General features: G+C 46.7%; 1 protein-coding gene across 2 annotated transcripts in view; it reads right to left on the reverse strand.

The window, feature by feature from the left end:
• DOK7 (docking protein 7) overlaps positions 1-21339 on the reverse strand; it is a 1054554-nt gene that overhangs the window by 28411 nt on the left and 1004804 nt on the right. The window contains exon 9 of one of the 2 annotated variants that reach the window (XM_069632036.1): positions 5161-5307. The exons of the other annotated variant lie outside the window; for it this stretch is intronic. Coding sequence (XP_069488137.1) covers positions 5161-5307 — 147 coding nt within the window. The remainder of the gene's footprint in view (positions 1-5160; positions 5308-21339) is intronic. 2 annotated transcript variants of the gene reach the window in all.

Below are 21339 nucleotides of genomic sequence, written 5' to 3' on the forward strand. Positions count from 1 at the left end.
GAAATTGAATACCAAAGAGGGTGTGCACTGGGATGCTAGAATGGCGGGTTCAAGTGAGGCTCTGTGAGCAACATTGCAAGCTTTGAACCCCAGAAACAGTATAAAGGGGATGTTCAAGTGAATGTGCACAGGGATCAGTGGAACATGACATATCAATTATGATCTGATATTTGGAATCAAGGCTGAGCCATGAAGTGGCTGTAATCCCATTTTATCCAACCGCTGGAAAATACAATTTAACCGCCCTTTAAAAACATAAGAAGTGGAACTGAAATGCTGAGGATAAGCAGGGCCCAGCCTTATCCGTGCTCTCCTTTACAATCGAATACCTTTGATTAGCTCCCTTTGAGCTCCTGATCGCCTATGTATTTATGCAGATGATACCAGCGTTGCTCTTTAAAAATACAACCAAATCCATGGTCTCAGTGCGTAATTTCACAAGTTTTCTAGAAGCCATTAGCCATCAAATGTGCATAAATTACTTGAAGACCTGCATCAAAATGGGAATTTTGACGTGGATGCTCATCTGTTGGTTCCCACCAAATGTTGCCACCCATATGACATTCTGTCCATCTTCAGTCAAGGGAGTAAAGAACCCTGGAACTTATTTGGACACATATTTGACTCAAACACCACATTACAGAAGCTTTTAGAAGGGGAATGATTTGCCTTAGGAGACTCACATAAATGTTTCTGTATCTAACATGTCCATTGCATGTCCAGGCGTCTGACGCCTGGAACACACAAATAGCAAGTATCTAGGTCACTGCATCTGCTAACTGGAAAAAGGATAATAGACACCTACCAACTCCCTGGCCTGTGGAATCATAGAAATTGGAGAAACAGTTGCAGTTGTAGTGGCAGTAGGTTGTTTTGGCCAGTTGAGCTTCCAGCTTTACTACTGCAATTAGCTTTGCCCAGCAGGTATCTACAATAAAAAGTAGTGAAGCTACAATCGCATAATGAGTTCACACACTCGAAGCCAACTCAAAACTGCATAGGAACGACCAGTGCAAGATGGATTTCAGAATGGGAACAGGACACTGACCTACACCTGCGGCAAATGGAAGATGAGAGAAAGAAACATGTAGAAATCCCTGAATCGCTTAGTTCTCAAGAGAACACATGGGATTTAAGAGGCAAACCTATGCACGGACAATTGGACATAACTGACCAAGAAATGCTACAAGCTGAAGAAGAAGTCTTTAGTCCGCATGAAGGCCAATCACAGGAAATTAATGAAAGGAGCACCCCTAATGATCCCTACGGTGATAGGGGTGACTCCCTGAGCAATGAAACAAGAAGAAATAGTGTAATTACGCCACCACCTACGAAAGTCGTACACCTTGGATTGCAAACCCAGGACAACTCAGTAGGAGCTGGTATTCTAACCTTAAAAAACAATAGAGTAACTGAGCTCCAGGTGTGAGAGAGCAAATACATCCCAAACCACTCAAATTAACAGTCTGTACCTTACAGGACAAAATTGAAATGGAAGACAGTAGAAGAATAAATCAGAATACAAGGAGAGAGCTTCTCTCTCTAAACTCTACCAGATGTGACTCCTAAAATTCATATCCAAAGAGGATAGACAACAAAGGATGGTGACATCTCAATCTATTGGCTCATCAGAGTCATCCTTGAATGAATCAATCATTTCACCAAAAGTGACACCACCTAAGACCATGAGGAATTAATATTGGGTGGCAAACCTACAGGGTTCCATAATGGAGAAAGGTGACATCTTGAATCTCATCATGAAGCTAAGTACATCTAGAGCTCTAAGTCCCGACAGTCTCACTAATAGTATCCTTAAACTAAATCCTGAAGAATTGGCAGACTTCACACAGGGGCTATTCCAACAAATAATGCGAACAAGAAAGGTCCCTTTGTCATGGAAAACGGCTATTGTTGTGCCCATATTCAAGAAGGTCGACAGATTGAATCCGAAAAGTTATCGCCCTATCGCCCTTCTTGACATTTTGAGGAAACTATTTGCCTCATTAGTCCTGGGCCATTTAACAAGACTAACATCTCTGGAGTCCTATATTCAGTGGTCGAAGTGAGCGGGAGCGGTCAGGAGCGGTGCTCCTCTACTTTTTTAAATTACCTTTTACAGCTCCTATACTTTTATTTTAAAAAGAAACCGTTCCGGAATGGTTTAGTTTTAAAATAAAAGTGTAGGAAGAAGTTGAAACTTGCACTTTCAGTGCGCTGTATTGAACGTTCCCTTAAACAGCATGTGCAAGTGTTTTGGTGTGTGTATTGTGTGTGGGAGGGGACGTGGTGATGGGGTTTGTGGGGAGTGGGTGCAGGCCAGCAGGGAACATAGTTCCACTACTTCTTTTCGCACACTTCGACCACTGCCTATATTAGGATTAATGATCTGTGTATTAATGCCCAAAAATCAAAGTTAATGATAATAAATGCAGGAAGAGGGGTCCAGAAATTCAAATGGAGCATAGAGAAAGAACTACTTGAAAAAAATCAAGGATAATATATATCTAGGTGTTTGTGTAAATCGGTGCATGATGGAAACACTGTGGGCCCTAAACATGAGGACACAAGTGAAAAACCTGGCAGCACAAGGCTGAAGACTCCACAACAGATATGGAAGATTCTTGATGATCCCAATTGTCTCCTTTTATGAAATGAAGCTCATACCTATCTTATAATACTGTGCGGAAGCTGGATTAAACCTACCTTAGCAGTCTTGGGAGGTTGCATAGGGAATATTCTGGAAAAAGGTCCTGAGCTTGCCTAAGGGTCTTCCTAACACAATGATAAGATTTGAATTGGGACTCTTTTCAATCTATGCAGTGAGCCTTTGGAAAACTCTAGCCCTGTTTCGGAAAACTTAATCCCAGACTCTGTCCCACCTTGGGAACTATTCCGGGCAGAGAACCGGAGTGGCCCTTCGACTTCTGGAAACAGACATGTACCGAATGCCTGATAGACTTAAATGTAAAAACAGAAGATCTAGTCACAATTCCAGTAAATCGTAAAGTGTACAAAGCTGACTGGATATCTACTCAGAAAAGAAGGAAATTTATGTAAACTGATGAGAGACTATCACGGAGAAACTAGCTCTGTAAGGTCTCTGCCAAAATATCTGATTAAGTTCTCTTGTAAAAAATCAAGGATACAATTCATGTGTATGCGCATTAATCTATTTGAAACCAAGGAAGTCCTTGGACTGCGAAGGAAAATTGAGAAATCTAAAATGTTGTGTAGATATTGTGCCCAAACAGATGTAGTGGAAACATTGAAGCATATGATTGTTTACTGCACAGGAATGACTGACTATAGGACAATGAGTATGGGGAAATGTGTAAATGAGGCAAGCACCCTAACCCCAGAGGAATCGTGGCTCATGTTGAGATTGGGGGAAAATCATTCACTTGTGTTTGGAGTGGTTAGATTTTTTACATAATATTTTAATCAAAATGAAGTTTGAACTAAGGCTGATGCACTTTTAAATTATAAACATGAACCAAATGTCGACTAAGAGAAAGAAAATGTAGATGATTTGGTATCTTAAAGTGTCCGATACCGTAGCTGATATATGGGGATCTCTGGATATTTTAAGACTAGGAGTGAGAAGATAGAAATTCATACTCAGAGTTAGATGGAAATGTTTAAATGGAAAAGATTGTGAAAATGAGTAAATGGAAAATGTTACTGTACATGTTTTTTAAAACCAATAAACCAAAATTAGAAAAAAAAATAGAACCTATGTAACCTGGACCCCGAAATCCCTGCTAATTTTAGCTTTTTGTATGACAAGTCAGCCACTGGGATATAATGCCTGTGGGCTGCTGCAGGGACCGAGATATAGCAAAAATGAGAAGAGGAAGGCATGCCTTTTCGGTACAGGATGCAAATCTATGGAACATCTTATTAAAAAAATAACTATGAGCATCAGGTAAACTTCAGAATAAAAGATGAGCACCCATCTTTGTCCATGTTACTTTTAATTTCTCAGGGGACAGCTTCTCAGTCTTTAGTGGCAGGAGGCCGCAATCTGTGGAGGTTGTGAAATCCAACCATTATAAAGGTCACGCATACCACAACATAAGTCGGTAACAGGAGTATTGGCCGCATCAGATTTTAGCCCCAAATATATGTGGGGTGGGTTTAAGGGGAAATAATGAATGTAGAGATGTTAAGGGGTAGGTGGAATTGTGCGGGGTCTCCCTCACATATATTCCCACAAAATCAACCAGTACTTGTTTTTTGATGAAATCTACTTCGATCAAATGTTTTCAGCCAAATCCCATAGAAGCACATAAGTCATCAGATGTGTTTGGTATCTGGGAGGCATCTACGTACATGTCAAAGGTGAGCCCAAACAAGTGGAGCAATGGTATCAGGGGGTGAGGTACCTGGGTGTTGGAGAGGAGAGGGGTGGGAGGATCCGTTGAACATGCCACAAGGGGTGGCAGTTAAGGGAATGAGCAGAGCACTGTCTGTGAAAGAGGAGAGTCAGTTGAGGGTGCAGGGCTGTATGTATCTGAACCAGAGCAGCTGCGTTGTGACATTGTGAGTAAAAATAGTCCTTTTTAATGAAATCACCTCAATTAATTACCACCAGTCCCTAAATAGGAGCCAGTTAATTATGAGTCATGTCTTCATGTGTAATACAAAGCTTGGGGAGGCTAGCACAGAGTGTAAAGTATGCTACCACCTCCGCCCCCACTCCATTGAACAAGTTTGCCAGCATCTCCCCCTGCATTGAACTTTCATGGGGGTAGAGATTCTTGATCCCACATGGAATCCCACCTGCCTTCAGCAGCTGCAAAAACCAGGCGTATTCCATAGGCAATTACGTACATGCCATCTGCACGGCATTTAGGATTGTTATCACATTTGGTTTTCTGTGCAGAAGTATTTCCCATCCTTGAAAATAATCTTTACTGCACATAGAGAGCTACTCTACACGAAGGCGCTAACTTCCGTGCATAGGCACATACAAAATGACACTGTATGTGTACAAAAAGGTTAATCACAGCATTTGTTATTGTGTATATTCATGTATTTACTCGTTTCTTAAAACAAGAAATGTGAAAGTTGCCAGTGACGCGCAGCCTTATATACCACATGAGCTCTACTTTCAGAAATCCACCCGCCCTGAAGCTGTGAGTGAGATGCGCCCTTCACCTCTTATTCCCTTGGTGGGTTCTTGAAGCTCCAGCTCCATGTAGTGAAGCTGCTTTTTAGATGTCGGTGATATGGGTATATTAACATAATTCACGGCATCAGGTCGCTCAGATCCAGGTTGATCCGCTGAATGTCCTGCTGTGGCCCCTGCAAAGACACAAGTGTAATGATAGTGGCAGTCAATGTCAACAAACATAGGCGCAAAATGTCTTCTCACTCTTTTACAAAACCTTCCCTTCCATTCCAATGACTACCACAATGCAGCAAGGGAAAGGCAGATTTACATTGCACCTATAACTATTGGGTGCCAATTGGTTGAAGTGATTTTTAGTTACCGCTGATTGGGGGCCCAGCCACCAACAGCATATTTCACCCTATCTTCATGACCTCGACTATGACATATCTGCATTCCATTGTATGACACAACTTTGAAGCAGTTATCAAGCTTCACCTTCGTTACCAAATTTAACTCAGAAACAAAAAGGAAATAAACAGAAGCATCCCACTTCCCACTTAGTTCTGTGAAATGTCTGTCAATCAGCTATGTCTCTTTAAGAAGAAAATGCCAACCCGTGAAGCCGCTGTCCGTGACCTCACATTCTGTTCCTGGTCCCTCCTCTTTCTTTACTGCTCGGTACATACGTCCGTTTCTGCTTCCTGGTTATTGATCTTGTAATTGGCATAAGAGACTTATTTAAATTATACTGTTTATACACAGCATGGCAACATTGTGCTTCAGCGGCTTTGTTAAGCATTGATGGGCAGGAATCTGCCGGGCTCATTGGGAATTCAGGGGCACCCAGGAAGGCTCACAGCTATTTTTCAGCCAGGGCAATCTGGGGTGGGTGGAGTCTGAGAATATTGTGATCTTATAAGTAGAAAGTAATGCTTTCCATACAATCCAACTCTACCTGCCCACTATTTGTGCTGGGCAAGCATGGCTGGATGGTACACTGATGGGGGAATCGACCGGTTTATGGATTATGCAGACTTCCTGACACTCTTCACTTGCGATCATCATTAGGGTGCTGAGGTTTTATGGGGGCTGTCTTATTTATTTATTGGATATTTGTAAGGTGCCAATACAACAAATGGTGTTTCAAGGCGCCACAAGACAAAAAAAGGGGGGAGACAAGGGAGAATATAACAATAACGGTTCTACTATGCCTTGTGACATTCGGATCATGCAAGCGCAGTAACAAGAAGTGCGAGGGAGAAGGGTGGGGGTGCTGGTCTTGGCGACATGCGAAGTGTAAGGAAGAGAAGGAGGTACAGGGAAAGGAGGTGAGAGTGCAAAGTGAAGGACAGGGAGAGGAGCGGGGGTGGAAGGGAGCCACAGGGGCTAGGAAAGTGCTAAGGGGAGGTCAGGAGCGCAAGTGCCAGGGATTGCAAGGGGTGAAGGGGAGAAGGTCCAAATGCTAAGTGTGAGGAGGGGGTGGGAAAGGGTAGGGGGCCTGGTGCCCTGTAGATCTCATAGGGAACCGGGCAGCCAGTCACTGTGGCAGCCGGGGGGTGTTAGCAGGGGAGGGGGAGAGGGATGGAAGAAGAGACAAGGGGCAGGGAGACCATTCCAGAGAGAAAGGCTCCTGCAGAGGAGAGAGATCTACCCCCCACTCTCCGCTTAGAGAAGAGTCAGATCTGCAGAGAGTTGGAGAAAGAAGACCGGAGGGCTCTAGCAGGGAGGTATTTAGGAAGAAAGAGTTGGATGTAGCAGGGCCCCAGGCCCCAGAAGGCCTTATGGATAATGCAGAGGCTCTTGAACTTGATCCTAGCAGCAACTGGGAGCAGGTGGAGAGATTTTAGGGCTGGAGAGATGCCGTTCCTGGGCTTTAGGGCAAGGATACATTTCGCAGTCCTATTCTGAATTAGCTGAGGAGGGCGAATGGAGGATAAAGGAAGATTTAGGAAGAGGCTGTTCTAGTAGTCCAACCTAGAGAGGACCAGAGCCCTGGAGCCAATGAGTTTCTTGGGGAAAGTGAGGAAATGGAGGATGCCTCTGAGGAGGTGCAGCTGATAGTGGGCCTTCTTGGCATGGTCCACGATGTGAGGAGAGAAGGAGACAGTGGAGTCAAAGATGACACCAAGTGTTGTTGGCTCATAGGAGGGTGAGGGTAGAGGATGCATAGAGGGTGGCCAGAGGGAAGGAGGGAGCTGGGGTTCCAACGAGAAGGATCTCAGTCTTACTGGCATTACGGTAGAGATCATTGGCAGCACACCATGCCTGAATAGCAGTCAGGCAGTCAGGGATGAGAGAGGAGGAAGAGGAGGAATTAGAGGGAAGCTTGAATGAGAGCTGTGTATCATCTGCATAACACTGGAAGTGAGGAGAGAAGGAGGAGATCATGTGGGCCGAAGGAGCAAGTCAGATGATGAAGAGCCACAGCGAGAGGATAGTGCCTTGAGGGATGGTGCAAGTGGAGAAGGTGAAAGGAGAGAGAAAAGGGTCCAGTTGAGCCTGGGAAGGCCGGTCGGAGAGAAAAGAGGTCAACCAGTCCAGTGCCAGGCACAAGATGCCAAAGGTGTCATAGAGCCGATTCGTCAGGGTGGAGTGGTTGACCCTGTCAAAGGCAAAGGAAAGATCCAGAAGGATAAGAATGGAAGGAGAGTTGGAATTGAATTTAGAGAGCAAGTCATCACAGGTGTTCAAGAGAGCAGTTTCCGTGCCTCTGGCTGCTCTAAAGCCAGACTGGTGGTCGTGGAGGCAACCAACAGATTCATTGTGTTGGATCAGTTGTGAGATGACCAGCTTCTCCAGGAGTTTCCCCAGGAAAGGGGTAATGGAGAGGAGGGGTTGGCAGAAGGCTTTTTTGAAGAGAGGATTCATAAAGGAGTGCTTGAGGGGGAGAGGGTAGGAGCCAGTGGAGGAGCAGGGTAGCACCTGTTTGGACGAGACTTTCATAGAGAGGACTTGTCTAGAGACCTCATCCGGTGCTGAGGGCGAGAAAGAGGAGAGAAGAAGCGAACGGGGGAGGGATGTCAAGGGAGGACTGAGAGCAGGGGAGGGAAGAGGGAAGGTAATAGAGGAGAGTGAGCACAGGATGTCCTGTGCTTTGGTTAAGAAGTGCGAGGCCAGTGAAGTACAGAGGGTCAGGTAAGGCAGGGGAGATATGGAGATTGCAGTAGGATTGGTTAGTTCCTTGCAGATTTTAAACAGTTCACCAGTGTTGTTAGTAGCCCCAGAGATGCGGGATTAGAGATTGGACCTCTTCTTTGAGCAGATGGAAAGTCTGTAATGCCTTTGGAGCAGGCGGCAGGCCAGTCTGTCAGAGGATGTGCCTGATGCCAGCCACTTCTGCTCAGCAACTCTGCACTTGCGTTTCAGAGAGGCTAGGTCGGAGTCATACCAGATGTTACGCTTAGAGCCAGGCTTCATGTGGATCCTCACGACAGGGGCAAGGATGTCCAGGGTGTTGGTGATAGCAAAGTGAAGATTAGCAAATGCAGGAGTTTTATCAGCCAAACTGACTATGTTGTTGTGCCAGACCTCTTGCAAATAAGTATTGAATGTCAGAGCACTGTAGATTTGTCACACATTTCTCTCTGTTGGGTGTCAAATTTGCTGTAAATAACTCTACTAAGATTGCAACAGACTCAGCCTTATGCCGTGCTTTTGCAGCTAATGCTACATTTTGCATGGTGAGGTGACTGAACTGCCAGTCAGTGACCGTGGTAAAAAGATCCAAATTGGCTGGACAGCTTCTCGTCCGAAAAGACTTTCCTATACAATTTATAGATTAAAATGGGTCATTGACCAGGCTCAGATCTACATGCAGATTTTTCGACCATAGTTGTGCCAAATGCCTTTCAGGCAGTGTCATGTAAGGCTGACATTATGAAAGCAATGCACTCGTCTGTGTATTATAAGTGTTTTTATTGTGAACCAGTGGAGTATAAATCCTTATTAGTGGTAACTAAGATATGAACAAGTCGAATTCTCGCCTCAATTCTTGCCATCGAAAGTTGATTCTCCAAATGTATTGCATACAGGGGGGTACTCCTTGCATTGCAGAAATGGAGGAATGTATTATGTGTCTGCAAAGTTCATTGTACTTGCACACCAGACGATGTCATCTACCTTATTTCTTTTACTTAGGATGGGGCAAATATATCCCCAATTTAACTTTCACTTTTTTCTCTCTCGGTCTTTAGATTATTAGGCCTCCTATGTATGTTTAGGTAATATTGGATGTTATGCCGGAGTCATGTTTTGTTGTTTCTTGTATGGTATGTATTTAATAATGCTGCAGTACAGCTAAATCGTTTTTTTGCATCGAATCCACAATATGTAATTAATATGCAGATTACATTAAAAAATACGAATAAATTAGCATTTCATAATACATAGATTCAACATTTTTATGAAAAATATTAAGTGTCCTCTCATGTTGACTCCACTATTTCACAACCAATAAAGTAAAACACATCAATTTAGAATATTAAATATCGCCTCGATTTGGCACCACAGTTTCGTGAGGTGGCAAAACAAATCCTACACTGTTACCTCTAAAGAATTCCATCCATAGATTATTAACATCAATACTGTACGCTAAAAACATGGATTTCCTATAATAATTGAAGGATTCTCATTCTAAAAGCAAGTGTTTTACCGTTTCCAGGTCAGCTCCACCACAGAGTCTACAGCCACGTACATTCTTAAGAACAATCTTCCTCCTACCACTTGTCTGGAGGGAGCCAAGTTGAATTTAATGTGCACAGTGGTCGAGGTGGGCAGGAGCAGTCGGGAGCAGAGCTCCTCTACTTCTTTTAATTAAGTTTTACTTTTATTTAATTTTTTTATTTTAAAAAGAAACCGTGCCGGAATGGTTTCGGGTTTCGTTTTAAAATAAAAGTGTAGGGAGAAGTTGAAACTTGCACGTTCAGTGCACTGTACTGAAAGTTGCTTTAAACAGCAGGCGCATTTGTTAGGGGGTTTGTATTGTGTGGGGGAGGGTGTGTGGCGACGGGGTTTGTGGGGAGTAGGGGCAGGCCATTAGGGAACATAGTTTCTCTACTTCTTTCCGTACACTTCCACCACTGAATGTGGATATATTGAATGATTATCCAATTAAAAGAATAAGCAGTCAGGTAGCTGCCAGGAGTATCTCTAAGAGAATAGTAGAATACAGACTCATAGGACAAGCTTTAAGCTGCAAGGTTCACTATCGTTTTCTCCCTGTCACTCTTATAAGTCATCTTTTTTTGACCAGGTTTTTACTTCATAGAGTCATATGCGTCGACAGGGCAAGAAAATCGAGTGAACCAGATCTGTAGATCAGTAAAAGGTTTACGGCTATAAATAGATTGACATCCTATCATCACATTCTGAAAAAATCGTGCATTTCACTCATGTATAGTGTTAGGTGGGGCATGGTGCAGCTTTAGTAGGAAGCTGAGCTTACTAATCAGAGTGTTACTAAAAATGGAATTCAGTGACCTCTCAAGGAAAAAATACTCAACAGGAGTTGGGATTGTCAAATTGACTATAGATTTTAGGCACTTAGACTTCATTTGTTTGCATGTGCTGCACCCCAAATGTTGATTCAGTAAAGCACAGCTGGTCAAACTTTGGATTTATAAAGTTGTCTAATTGCAGAGAAAGTATATAACCTGCATGAGTTTGGGTGAAATGACGTATGACCCTAGTGAGTTGACAAAGCTGTACCCGAAGTCCCTGTAGATGCTTATCCCACTTTAGGCAAGGGTCAAATGGGAGGCCCAAGTCATTATAACTATCAACCTGCTTTATTTCCTGGTCTCCAAGTCTTAAATGGCATCTCTTCAAGTTTCTAAACGTGCTTGGACAAATTACCATAGGCTTGGTTTTGGCACTATTGATGGACAGGCCGTTAGTGACCACGTAATGTTGGAGAAAGTCAAATGAATATTGCAATCCAGAGGGAGTACTGTCCAACAATGCCAGGTATTCAGCATAACCAATCCATGGGATCCTGCAGTCACTTAGTCGAGGAGGATTAGTGTTAGCACTATTCAAAGCCTCAAAGAGATTGGCTAAATACAGGTTATATAAAGTAGGGGCCAATATACGCCCGTTTCATTAGGCCCACTCTGGTGTCAAAGGATTGGGCAGTACTGCCGAAATTGTCCATCTAATCCTGACTTTTGTTGAGGTATAAAGAGGGATAATCATTTTGAATACCCCATGTCTGTCATTTCCACCCTCATCTTTCCTGACACACGGTGCTGAATGCTGTGCTGAAGACAATAAATAAGGCGTAAGTAGGTAATTGTCTAGTGCACCAGGAGTACTCAACGGTGCCCACCAGAGTGAGAATGTTTGTGCCATCATCCTTAAGGCAACCCGTTTGAAAACAAAGAATCAAGTTATGTGCTGCCACCCAGTCACTCAATTCAATTACAAAAACTCTGGCGAATATCTTAGCCGGAGCATCGAGCATGGCGAGCAGGCGGTAATTCTTTGGATCATGCCTATTACCTTTTATGTAAATGAGCTACACCACTTTAGTGCCAATTAAGAGGCAAATAGCCTGAGATACTAATTGATCTGAAAAGGAGGAGTAAGAAGCGGATACACCGTACCGGGTTCGATTTACTCAGGACCAGGTGCTCGTGAGTTCATGTTTTGTTCTCCTGGCCCGTAAGATGCAAATAATAATGTGCTACATCTATAGTATATACATCATTTTTTTTAATGTTAAAGTAAACACTGAGCGTCATACATGCCAACTATCAAAGAGGGTGGCGCCTAATTTATTGTAAGAGTTTTTACTTTTTACTCTGCAAATAGCTGTCACTTTGTTGCAAGTTGGTGAACACCAATTCTCCTTTCTACTTAAATATGTTCCTCTTTCCTTGCCCCCATTGATGGCATGTGTGGGGTTCAACTACAGTTTTTAGCCCTGACAGGGTTACTGCATGACATACTAAACAAGTCCACAAAATCATCAGTTTACAACATAATTTCCCATTTTGGAGTATTACAAAAGGAAACCTTTTAACAGAGGGTTGCTACTGTGGAATTCCGACCTTGCTGATATCAGCCTATTGGAACCGTGACTTGTGTTAACTAGACCTTCTGGGCATAATTTAAATTAGTAATCGGCTGTTGGGGTGTGGCAGCCTCCCAGTCAATGAAGAGGCTCGGAACGGAGGCTTTACTAGATGGTAGCGGGAGCCCGCCATCTTTCCCGCAGGTACCTAGTTAAGTCCGCTTCCTGCGTCGTCCCCTCTTCCTCCTTCCCCAACCCCATAATCACAATCTCCTTTGCAGGCACCTCCTGTTTTCTCTACCGATTAAGGCTGCGAATAAGAATTACAACCTAGGCATGAAAGTGTAGCATGTATCTGCAGGAGAAAAGCAAACTCCAGCTGGTCCAGCAGTAGAACAAATGTAAACAAAAAGAAGTAATGATAGACTGCATACACGAGTGATTAAAACCTAATGGACTCGGTGTTGTAAAGTGCGTGTTTCACTTCCCTCTCCGTTTCTCATCATGAATGAATCTCACTTCATTGAGAAGGTGAAGTATGCCCCCACCTTTCAAAACCAAAAGGACTCAGGATCCGTCTCCTCACCTCCTGATCGTCTCGGGACGACACTCAGAATCTTCTTGAAGTGCAAAGCTTTTCGGGTCACCTTCCTACAGTCACCTTTTGCAGTGATCAGGGACCCCTTCACTTTGGTGACCATCAATGGGGCGCTGTTGAGTTCTGCTGTGTGCTTGTAAGTCTGGGGTTGCCGTACTATCACTGTGTTTCTCTTGCCTGTAGGTCGCCTTTGAAGCTTGCCTTGTCGCATTTGCATGCCGCTTCATGCTCTCTTTGGCCTGAGCATCCTGCTCAGGCCAAATCACCATAATAATAATAATTAGGCTTTTTATATATATATATATATTTTATATGGCTGATCCTGCTGATCACTCGCATAGGTTTCCTCAGGGTGGGGTAGTCGCGTCCTGATATTCCGGCCGCACATGATTTCTGATGGGGCCTCGCCCATCGTGCTGCAGGGGGTGTCCTGGTAGACTCGCTGTCGTTGATATAACACCTTTTCGACCAGCTCCCCAGTTAAGAGGGCGATCTGGACATTTCGTTTGGTGTTGATCATGAAACATTCCAGGGTCCTATTGGCCTGTGGCCACAGGGGCGTCGTGACCCTCCTGTGTTTAAACCCCATGAACTCTGAAAATGATGGAAGTCCTGCTCTGTGAAATGTGGTCCGTTGTCCGATTTAACTACTTGGTAACAGACATTTGGAGAAAATCCTCTCAAGCACCGGGATGGTGTCATAATCGACTGTTGAACTCACCAATTGAACCACAGGAAAAAGGGAGTATTCATCCTTGGTAACTAGTATGTATTCACCCCCATCGATGGGACCAAAGAAATCAATGGCGATCTCATCCCACACTTTCTCTGGCAGTTTGGTCATGTGCATAGGTTCAGGCTTGTGTGGGTTGATGATGGTACAGGTGGGGCAGTTTTTGAGGAGAACTTCCACTTGAGCATCCAGTTGGGGAAACCATACATTTTATCTCAGTAGTCGTTTCGTGGACACTATCCTCCTGTGTCCTTCATGGGCCAGCTCAGGGAATTAATATCCTGGTTCCTTTCAATAGCAGGCTGTCCTCTGACCAGGTCAGTTCATTTTTTGCCAGTGTGAGGCTTCCAACGTCTCACTGCACTTCTGGCCTGGTGCACTCTGACGCCTGTTTAGCCTGCTTCCAGTGGCCTGACTCAAGACATCAGAGGATGATCCGGATCTCCCGGTCATTCTCCGTCCCCTGCACAATGTGTGGCATGTCAACGCCCATCGGGGCCACAGCCTGCACTATGTAGTGTATGTACTGATCAGCGATCGAAGGGCTCGGAGTGTCTGAGGCGATGGGATGGTGGGACAAGAGGTCTGCCAGGTTTTCTTCTTTCCCCGGCCGGTGGATGATCCAAGAACTGTAGTCTTGAAGCCACAGGCACCATCTTGCAATCCTGGGAGGCATATTCACTTTCGGGTTCCCATAGATCAACAACAATGCCTGGTGGTCGGTGCCAACCATGAAAGGCTTGCCATATAGGAACAAATGAAAGTGTTTGCAGGCCCATACTACGGTCAGACCGTCTTTCTTCGCGGGAGAGTAGGCCTGCTTTGTTTTGTTTTTGAGAGGATATGTTGCTTCCCTTCATCTTCTGGGTCCACCTTTGTTAAAATTGCACCTAGCCCCACTGGACTGGTGTCTACAATGAGCTGTGCCTTCCTTGCAGTGCTGAGGTACGCCATGTTCTCTGTGGAGGAGATGTGCTGGCAGATGTTCTCAGATGCTTGCTGGCAGGCCTCGGACCACAAAAAAAGAACCTGTTTCCTCATGAGGGCCCTCAGTGGCTCGCTCACTGATGCAAACTCATGAAAGTACCGAGTGCAGTAGCTGGCAAGCCCCAAGAAGTAACGCAGGTCCGATAAGTTGGATGGTGGCTCTGGGCCCTTCAGTGCTTCTACCTTCTCATCGTCCAGTGTCATGCCCTGAGCCAAGAACACGTGTCCAAAGAATCAGAGGAGCCCTTTCCTGAACTCGCATTTCTCCCTATTGACCACGAGATGGGCTGCTGCCAATGCCATGCATACCTTCGCCAGCATGTTGTCGTTCGATTCTGGTCTTTCCAAACACTCAGATGTCATCACTGTAGTTGAAAATGTTGGGGATATGCTTGATGACCTTTTGGATCTCAGCCTGGAGGATTTCACCAGCCGAAGACACCCCAAAACTGAGGCGCTTATACCTGTAAAGGCCCATATGTGTGACGAAGGTTGATATGTACCTGGACTCTTCACTGAGCTCCAGCTAGTAATAGCCTTTGTTTAAGTCCAGCTTGGAATACACTTTGGCTCCATTGAGTAAATGTACCATATCAGTGATCCTCAGGGCTTGGTGTCATTCCCTCATTATGCCCTAGTTTTGGCAGTGCATGTCCACACTTAGTCTAATGGTGGCTGAGCCCTTCTTGAGGACTGGGACTATCAGTGAGACCCATGGGGTGGGCCCTACCATGGGCTCGATTATGTCCTATTCCAGAAGCTTGTGCAATGCTTCTACTTGTCTCTGAGTGTTCACGGGGAGCCTTGGTAGTGTTGTGCCCTGGGGCATACCTCAGGGTTTGTGTCTAAGATTATCTGTCTGTTCTTTAGTTTCCTGAGACCTTTAAAGAGCGTGGCGAATAACTGATCAAGTCAATATACTCATGGGCCATGAGTCAGTATAGCATGTGTATCAACCCCATGTCCAGAACTGGCCCTCATTACAACTCAGGCGTTAAGGGTTTAACGGCGCCGTCGGCGCCGTTAACCCTTAACGGCTGATTACAAGTGTCCCTTTGCGGGTTGATGTTTAACGCTTTTAGCAGGCGTTAAAAATCCAACCCGCAAAGGGACTTTGGAGCTAATTACGGCACCGTAATTTACGGTGCCGTAATTAGCGCCTTCCCCATTCCCATTATGCCCTATGGGGGCAAAAATGGGAATGGGGAAGGGCAAATGGTGAATGGGGAATTACCGCCCCACTCACCTTGGAATGGGGCGGTAATTCCGCCATCCACCATTGCGGAATCGTAACCTTAGCGGCATGGACCATGGTGCTAATAGCACCATGGTCCTCCGCCAAGGTTGTAATGAGGGCCACTGTCTGTGGTGGCCTCCAGCACCTGAATGGGTAGCCTTTTTGGTTGAGTTTTGTATTTGCACTCTTGCATGAAGTATCCTTTACACGGTAACAGGGTCTTTGACCCTTAGGAGTAAATGTTCACTTCCGCTGGTCTGAGTTTTAGGGCATGTGGAATGTTGCCATAGACATCATCACTGATAACATTTACTGTTGCCCCAATAGCAACTAGGAATTCATCCGGCAGGTCATTATCCTGTAGCAGTAGTATGGGGCTCTGTTCCTTTGCACTGGGATTACCTAGTGTGTAGAGATATCCATTCTTCCTTGGCTCTTCCGCTTGGTTATCTGCTCTGGACTCCACGCTGGCGTTGCTTGGACTTGCTCCGCCACAACCACACGCTGTGTGTGTAGTCACTGCTGTGCAGACTTTTAGTCGGCTATGCTGAGCATCGGCACTAGTGGGTCCCACTAGTGGGACCCACTGTCAGATTGGGACTGCGCCACCAGGTTGCGGATGTATCTCTTGCGTCTCCTCTTGTGTCATGATGTTGATGACCCGTGTGACTGCCATTCTGGTGGTGCTCCCTCATATGCTCTCCCTTCTTCCTTTCGCTCCTTGTGTTTTCATAAAGGTGGCTTGTAGAACTGAAAAGCCCCTGCTTGGGACACCTTAGGCTTCTCTCTGCCACGCGCCATCACAGTGCCACTCCCTTCACCTCGTGCTGGACTGTGGGCCATTCGACAGACTCATTTGAAATGGTAGTCTCCCCCACACGTCGAGCACTGTTGTCCCAGTGTGAGGCATGCACCCTCATATGGGAACTCGTACCTGCATCGGTAGCAAAAGGGTTCTCCATTGCCTTTGTGCGACAGGGTTGCTTCCATCTTGTTGACCATTTCTGACTGCCCATCCAAGACCTTGACATTGCTCATGGCTTCTACTTGCAGTGCTAGCACCACATCAGACCTGGCCAATCGCAGTATCTCCTCTAGTGAACGAGACATCTGGGGCAGTCTCTTCCAAATGTCGGTGCACTCACACCCCTTGGTTATTTGGGTCCATAGAGGCTCCTCCTTAAAGTAGTTATTAAAGTCACAGTGCTTTAGACGACCAAGGTGTCCATCGATTCACCTTTGTTTTGCTTGGTCGTGTGGAACACATGGTGTTCGTAGTCCACATAGTTGTGAGGTGTGCAGTACTCCATGAGGGCAGCTCTCATTTCTACATACGAACATCTTGAGCCGGCTGGGAATTCGTTCCCAATGTTACATATGGCCAGTGTCAGAAGGCTGTGTTTTTTTCATGGTCGAGGGGATTTAAAGTCTCTCGCCCAACAGGTCCATCTAGGCCCCACATTGCTGGTCTCAGAGAGGTCAAAATGAGTGGGTAGCTGCATGGCCAAATTGTCTTGTAGTCTTGGGGGTAAAGCCCCTTGTGGCATGACAGGCACAGTGAGGTTTTCTGTGTCAGACCTGGCAAGCTGCTGTCAAAGGTTATGAGCCTTCCTGTCTTGAAGATGGGTTTAGGTGAGCTGTGTGGCTATATTTGCCCCTCAGCTTACTTCTTAAATTCATCGATGTATTGCCTAGAGGTGGCCATGTGCACATGCCCGCATGAGTGAGTAGGCCCCTCTGTCTTTTTGCTTGTCCCTTTATTTGTTCTTGTGAAAAGGCCATTGATTGTAAAGCTTGTAGTGCAACTGGATGGCATGGACTATAGGCCTCTCCTTTGCCAGCTCCTTTTCCCTTGCTCCCGGCCCCGTTCAGCAGTCTTCCAAGACCTGTCAGACCTTCATGCAGGGCCTGCCCTTGCCCTGTTGGGTGCCTCCCAGCATGTCTGCTCATCTTCATCTGTTGAGTGTTCCTTGCTCGCTACAGGATGGCATGCGCTGGCAGAAAGTGACTGCCTCTTGGGCCGCCAGATGCTGCCGCTTCAGTCTCCTGCTCCTTACCAGCGCAGTCTGCTCAGTCCAGGAAGCAGGTCCCTCATGGCAGGCCAGGGCCCTTGGTAGAAGCTGCGGCGGAACTCCGCTCCACGCTGGCGTTGCTTGGACTTGCTCCGCCACAACCACACGCTGTGTGTGTAGTCACTGCTGTGCAGACTTTTAGTCGGCATCGGCACTAGTGGGTCGACTGCCTCGTTGCCAGTGTCTAGTCCCAGATAGGAGTCTGCCCTACATTAGCCATGTACCCACACGGCTACCTGACTGCTTCCACACAATCAGGCGCGGACACAAGAAAATCGGTTAAACACTTCTTTATTATTCAAGTAACTTCCCCAGCTCCTCCTTTTCCACCCAGCACGCTCCCTGTGCCTTCTGGCTCTCTCCCCTGCCAGGTGACCCCGTTGTAGGTTGACTACATCCCAACATCCTTAAGTGAAAACTTTAAGAAAGGCTATAAACGCAGGACACTAAACTAACCAGGGACTACAATTGTAACCCAAAACACAACCATAGACAAAATTAGGGCCTGAAAATCAAAATTAAAAATACTCGCTCACTTTGATGTCATATCACAATCTTGCCTCATCCCTCAGAACATCAGCGCTGCTGGATGAAGCCAAACAAGTTGAAAGAATGCACGAGCATTGATGAGCTGCGTGTGGACCATGTTGAAGTCATTGTGATGTCCCTGAACCCGACATTTGTTTCTCTTCACCTATGTTTGTTTTGTAGGACCTGCATGCACTGATGGGGCCACCAGAGGCGGCAGCCCCCTGTAGTTTTGAACTCCACTCAGTGTCTCCCCATGAAAAAAGTCCCTACTTGCATGTGTGTCTCCAGGATAGGCAAAGTCTACCTTTCCATTCACCTAGGAACTTGAGGAACTGGACCTTGACGTACTCGGTCTCACTGAGACATGGTTCACGGCCAGCTCTGTCACCAGCTTTGACACACTCCTACCCGACGGCTACAAGATCCTCTCCGTGCCCAGGCCCAACCGTGCTGGGGGGGTGTGGCCCTTATCTTCCCTGAGTGGATTCCTGCCACTGCTATTCCCACGCAGACCTACTCCTCTTTTGAATGTCTTGTCTGCCGACTCTCCCTCTCTCCTAGCCATTCCCTTACTGTGGCTACTATCTATCGGCCACCTGGTCAATTTTCCTCCTTCCTCTCCGAGTGGGCGGACCTCTCCTTCTCACTCCTGTCCTCAACCACTCAACTCCTCTTTCTTGGAGACTTCAACATCCACCTGGATGCATCCTATCCCCCCGCTGGACTCTTTCGCGACCTCTGCGACTCTCTCTCACTCTCTATTCTCCCGTCTGGGCCGAGCCATTCAGCTGGGCACACTCTCGATGCCCTGATCTCTTCTGACCTTCCCCTCTCTGTTCCTCTCTCCACTCCTCTCTCCTGGAGTGATCACTTTCTCCTCTCCTCCCACCTCACCCTCCCTACCCCACAGGCAAAGCCACCCTCATCACTGCCATCTTCCTTCTCGGTCATCCGACCCATGAAGCGTGTGTCAGTTGAGGCTTTCGCTGCCACCTTCTCGCCCCCTCTTCCCCCCTCGGCTGACTCCCACCCTGACACAGCCCTCTCCACTCTCTACTCTGCTATATCTGATACTCTTGATATCCTTGCCCCTGTCATGAGAATCCGCCTGAAGCCCAAAGCCAAATGTAACTCCTGGTATGACTCGGATCGAGTCACCCTTAAACGCTTGTGCAGGGTGGCAGAGAGGAAATGGCGTGCTTCATGTTCATCCTCTGACAAACTGGCCTGTCGCCTGCTCCAAAGGCAATACCGGCTCTCCGTTCTCACCAAGAAGAGAGCTCTTATCCAAGCCCGCATCACTGCGGCATCTAACAATTCGGCTGAACTCTTTAAAATCTGCAAGGAGCTGGCCAACCCTGCTGCAGTCTCTACCTCTCCTGTCCCCTCCCAGGCCTTCTGTACGGCACTGGCCTCTCACTTCATTTCTAAAACTCAGGACATCCTGTCCTCACTCTCCTCCCATCACCTCCCCCCCTCTATTCCATGCCGATCCTCTGGCCCTTCTGCAGCCACCCTCCTCTCTCCTTCTCTGCCTTTCCCCTTTATTCTGCTGATGAGGTTTCGAGACAAGTCCGATCTATGAAAGTCTCGTCAGCACAGGTCCACCCCTGCTCCTCCAAAACTATTAAGGACCACATTGACTCCTTGGCTCCTGCACTTGCTGACTTCTGCAATCACTCCTTCGCCTCTGGAGTCTTCCCATCCCCTCTCAAGCACTCCCTTGTGCATCCCCTTCTTAAGAAACCCTCTTCCGACCCGACCTGCCCAGCTAACTATCGCCCTATCTCTATCACTCCTTTCCTGGACAAGCTCCAGGAGAAACCTGCCATCTCCCAGCTTAATCTCCATGCTGAATCTGTTGGTAGCCTTCACGACCATCAGTCTGGCTTCAGAGCTGCCAGAAGCACGGAAACTGCTCTCCTGAACATCCGTGAGGACCTGCACTCAAACCTTGACTCTAACATTCCATGTGTTCTCATTTTACATGATCTCTCTTCTGCCTTTGATACTGTCAACCATACCATCCTGCTCAACCGTCTCTGTGATAACCTGGGTATCACTGGTCTGGCTCTGGCTTGGCTGACCTCTTTCCTCTCAAATCGACCCTCCCAGGTCCAACTGGGGTCTTTCCTGTCTGACATCTTTTTCTCTACCTGTGGTGTCCCCCAGGGTTCTAACCTCTCTCCCAGGCTGTTCAACCAGTATCTGGCACTTCTCGCCCACCATGTCGCTGCTCTCTGCCCCAACTTGATGCGGATGATACCCAGCTCATTTTCAGGCTACCCTCGGCCTCCTCTTCTCCTTCCCTCATCTCTGACAGTCTTTCTGCTATCCAGGAATGGTGTGCCGCCAACCACCTCTGCCTTAATGCCAGTAAGACCGAGATTCTACTCATCGGCACACCCACTCCCTCCTTCCCTGCAGCTCTCTGGCCGGCCTCTCTTGGCCCTCTTCCTTCTCCTACCTGCAAGGCAAAAAACCTCGGGGTCATCTTCGACTCCACACTCTCCTTCTCTCCTCACATTTCTGACGTTTCTAAGAAGTCACACTACCAGTTGCACCTCCTCAGAGGTATCCTCCCTTTCCTCTCCTTCCCCCAGAAACTCACTTTCTCCAGAGCCCTGGTTCTCTTGAAGCTGGACTACTGTAACAGCCTCTATCTAAATCTTCCTGCCTCTACTCTCCGCCCTCTGCAACTCATCCAGAACAGGACTGCGAGAGTTGTCCTTGGCCTCAAGCCCAGGGACCGTATCTCTCCAGGACTGAAATCGCTACACTGGCTCCCAGTGGCTGCGAGGATTAAGTTCAAAACCCTCTGCATTGTCCACAAAGCCTTCTGGGGCCTGCGGCCAAAATACCTTCAACTCTCCCTTCCTAAATATCTTCCTTCTCGAGCACTTCACTCTTTCGCCTCCAACTCCCTCTTGGTCAGCCGCTTCTCCAAGCAACGAGTTGGGGGGAGATCTCTCTCCGCAGCAGGGGCCTCCCTCTGGAACAACCTTCCTGCCTCCCTGAAACTTGAGGAGAACCATCTGCGGTTCCGGAAGCAC

This window comes from Ambystoma mexicanum, chromosome 6q, assembly GCF_040938575.1.
Source record: "Ambystoma mexicanum isolate Mex_15411 chromosome 6q, UKY_AmexF1_1, whole genome shotgun sequence".
In the NCBI taxonomy this organism is placed as follows: domain Eukaryota; kingdom Metazoa; phylum Chordata; class Amphibia; order Caudata; family Ambystomatidae; genus Ambystoma; species Ambystoma mexicanum.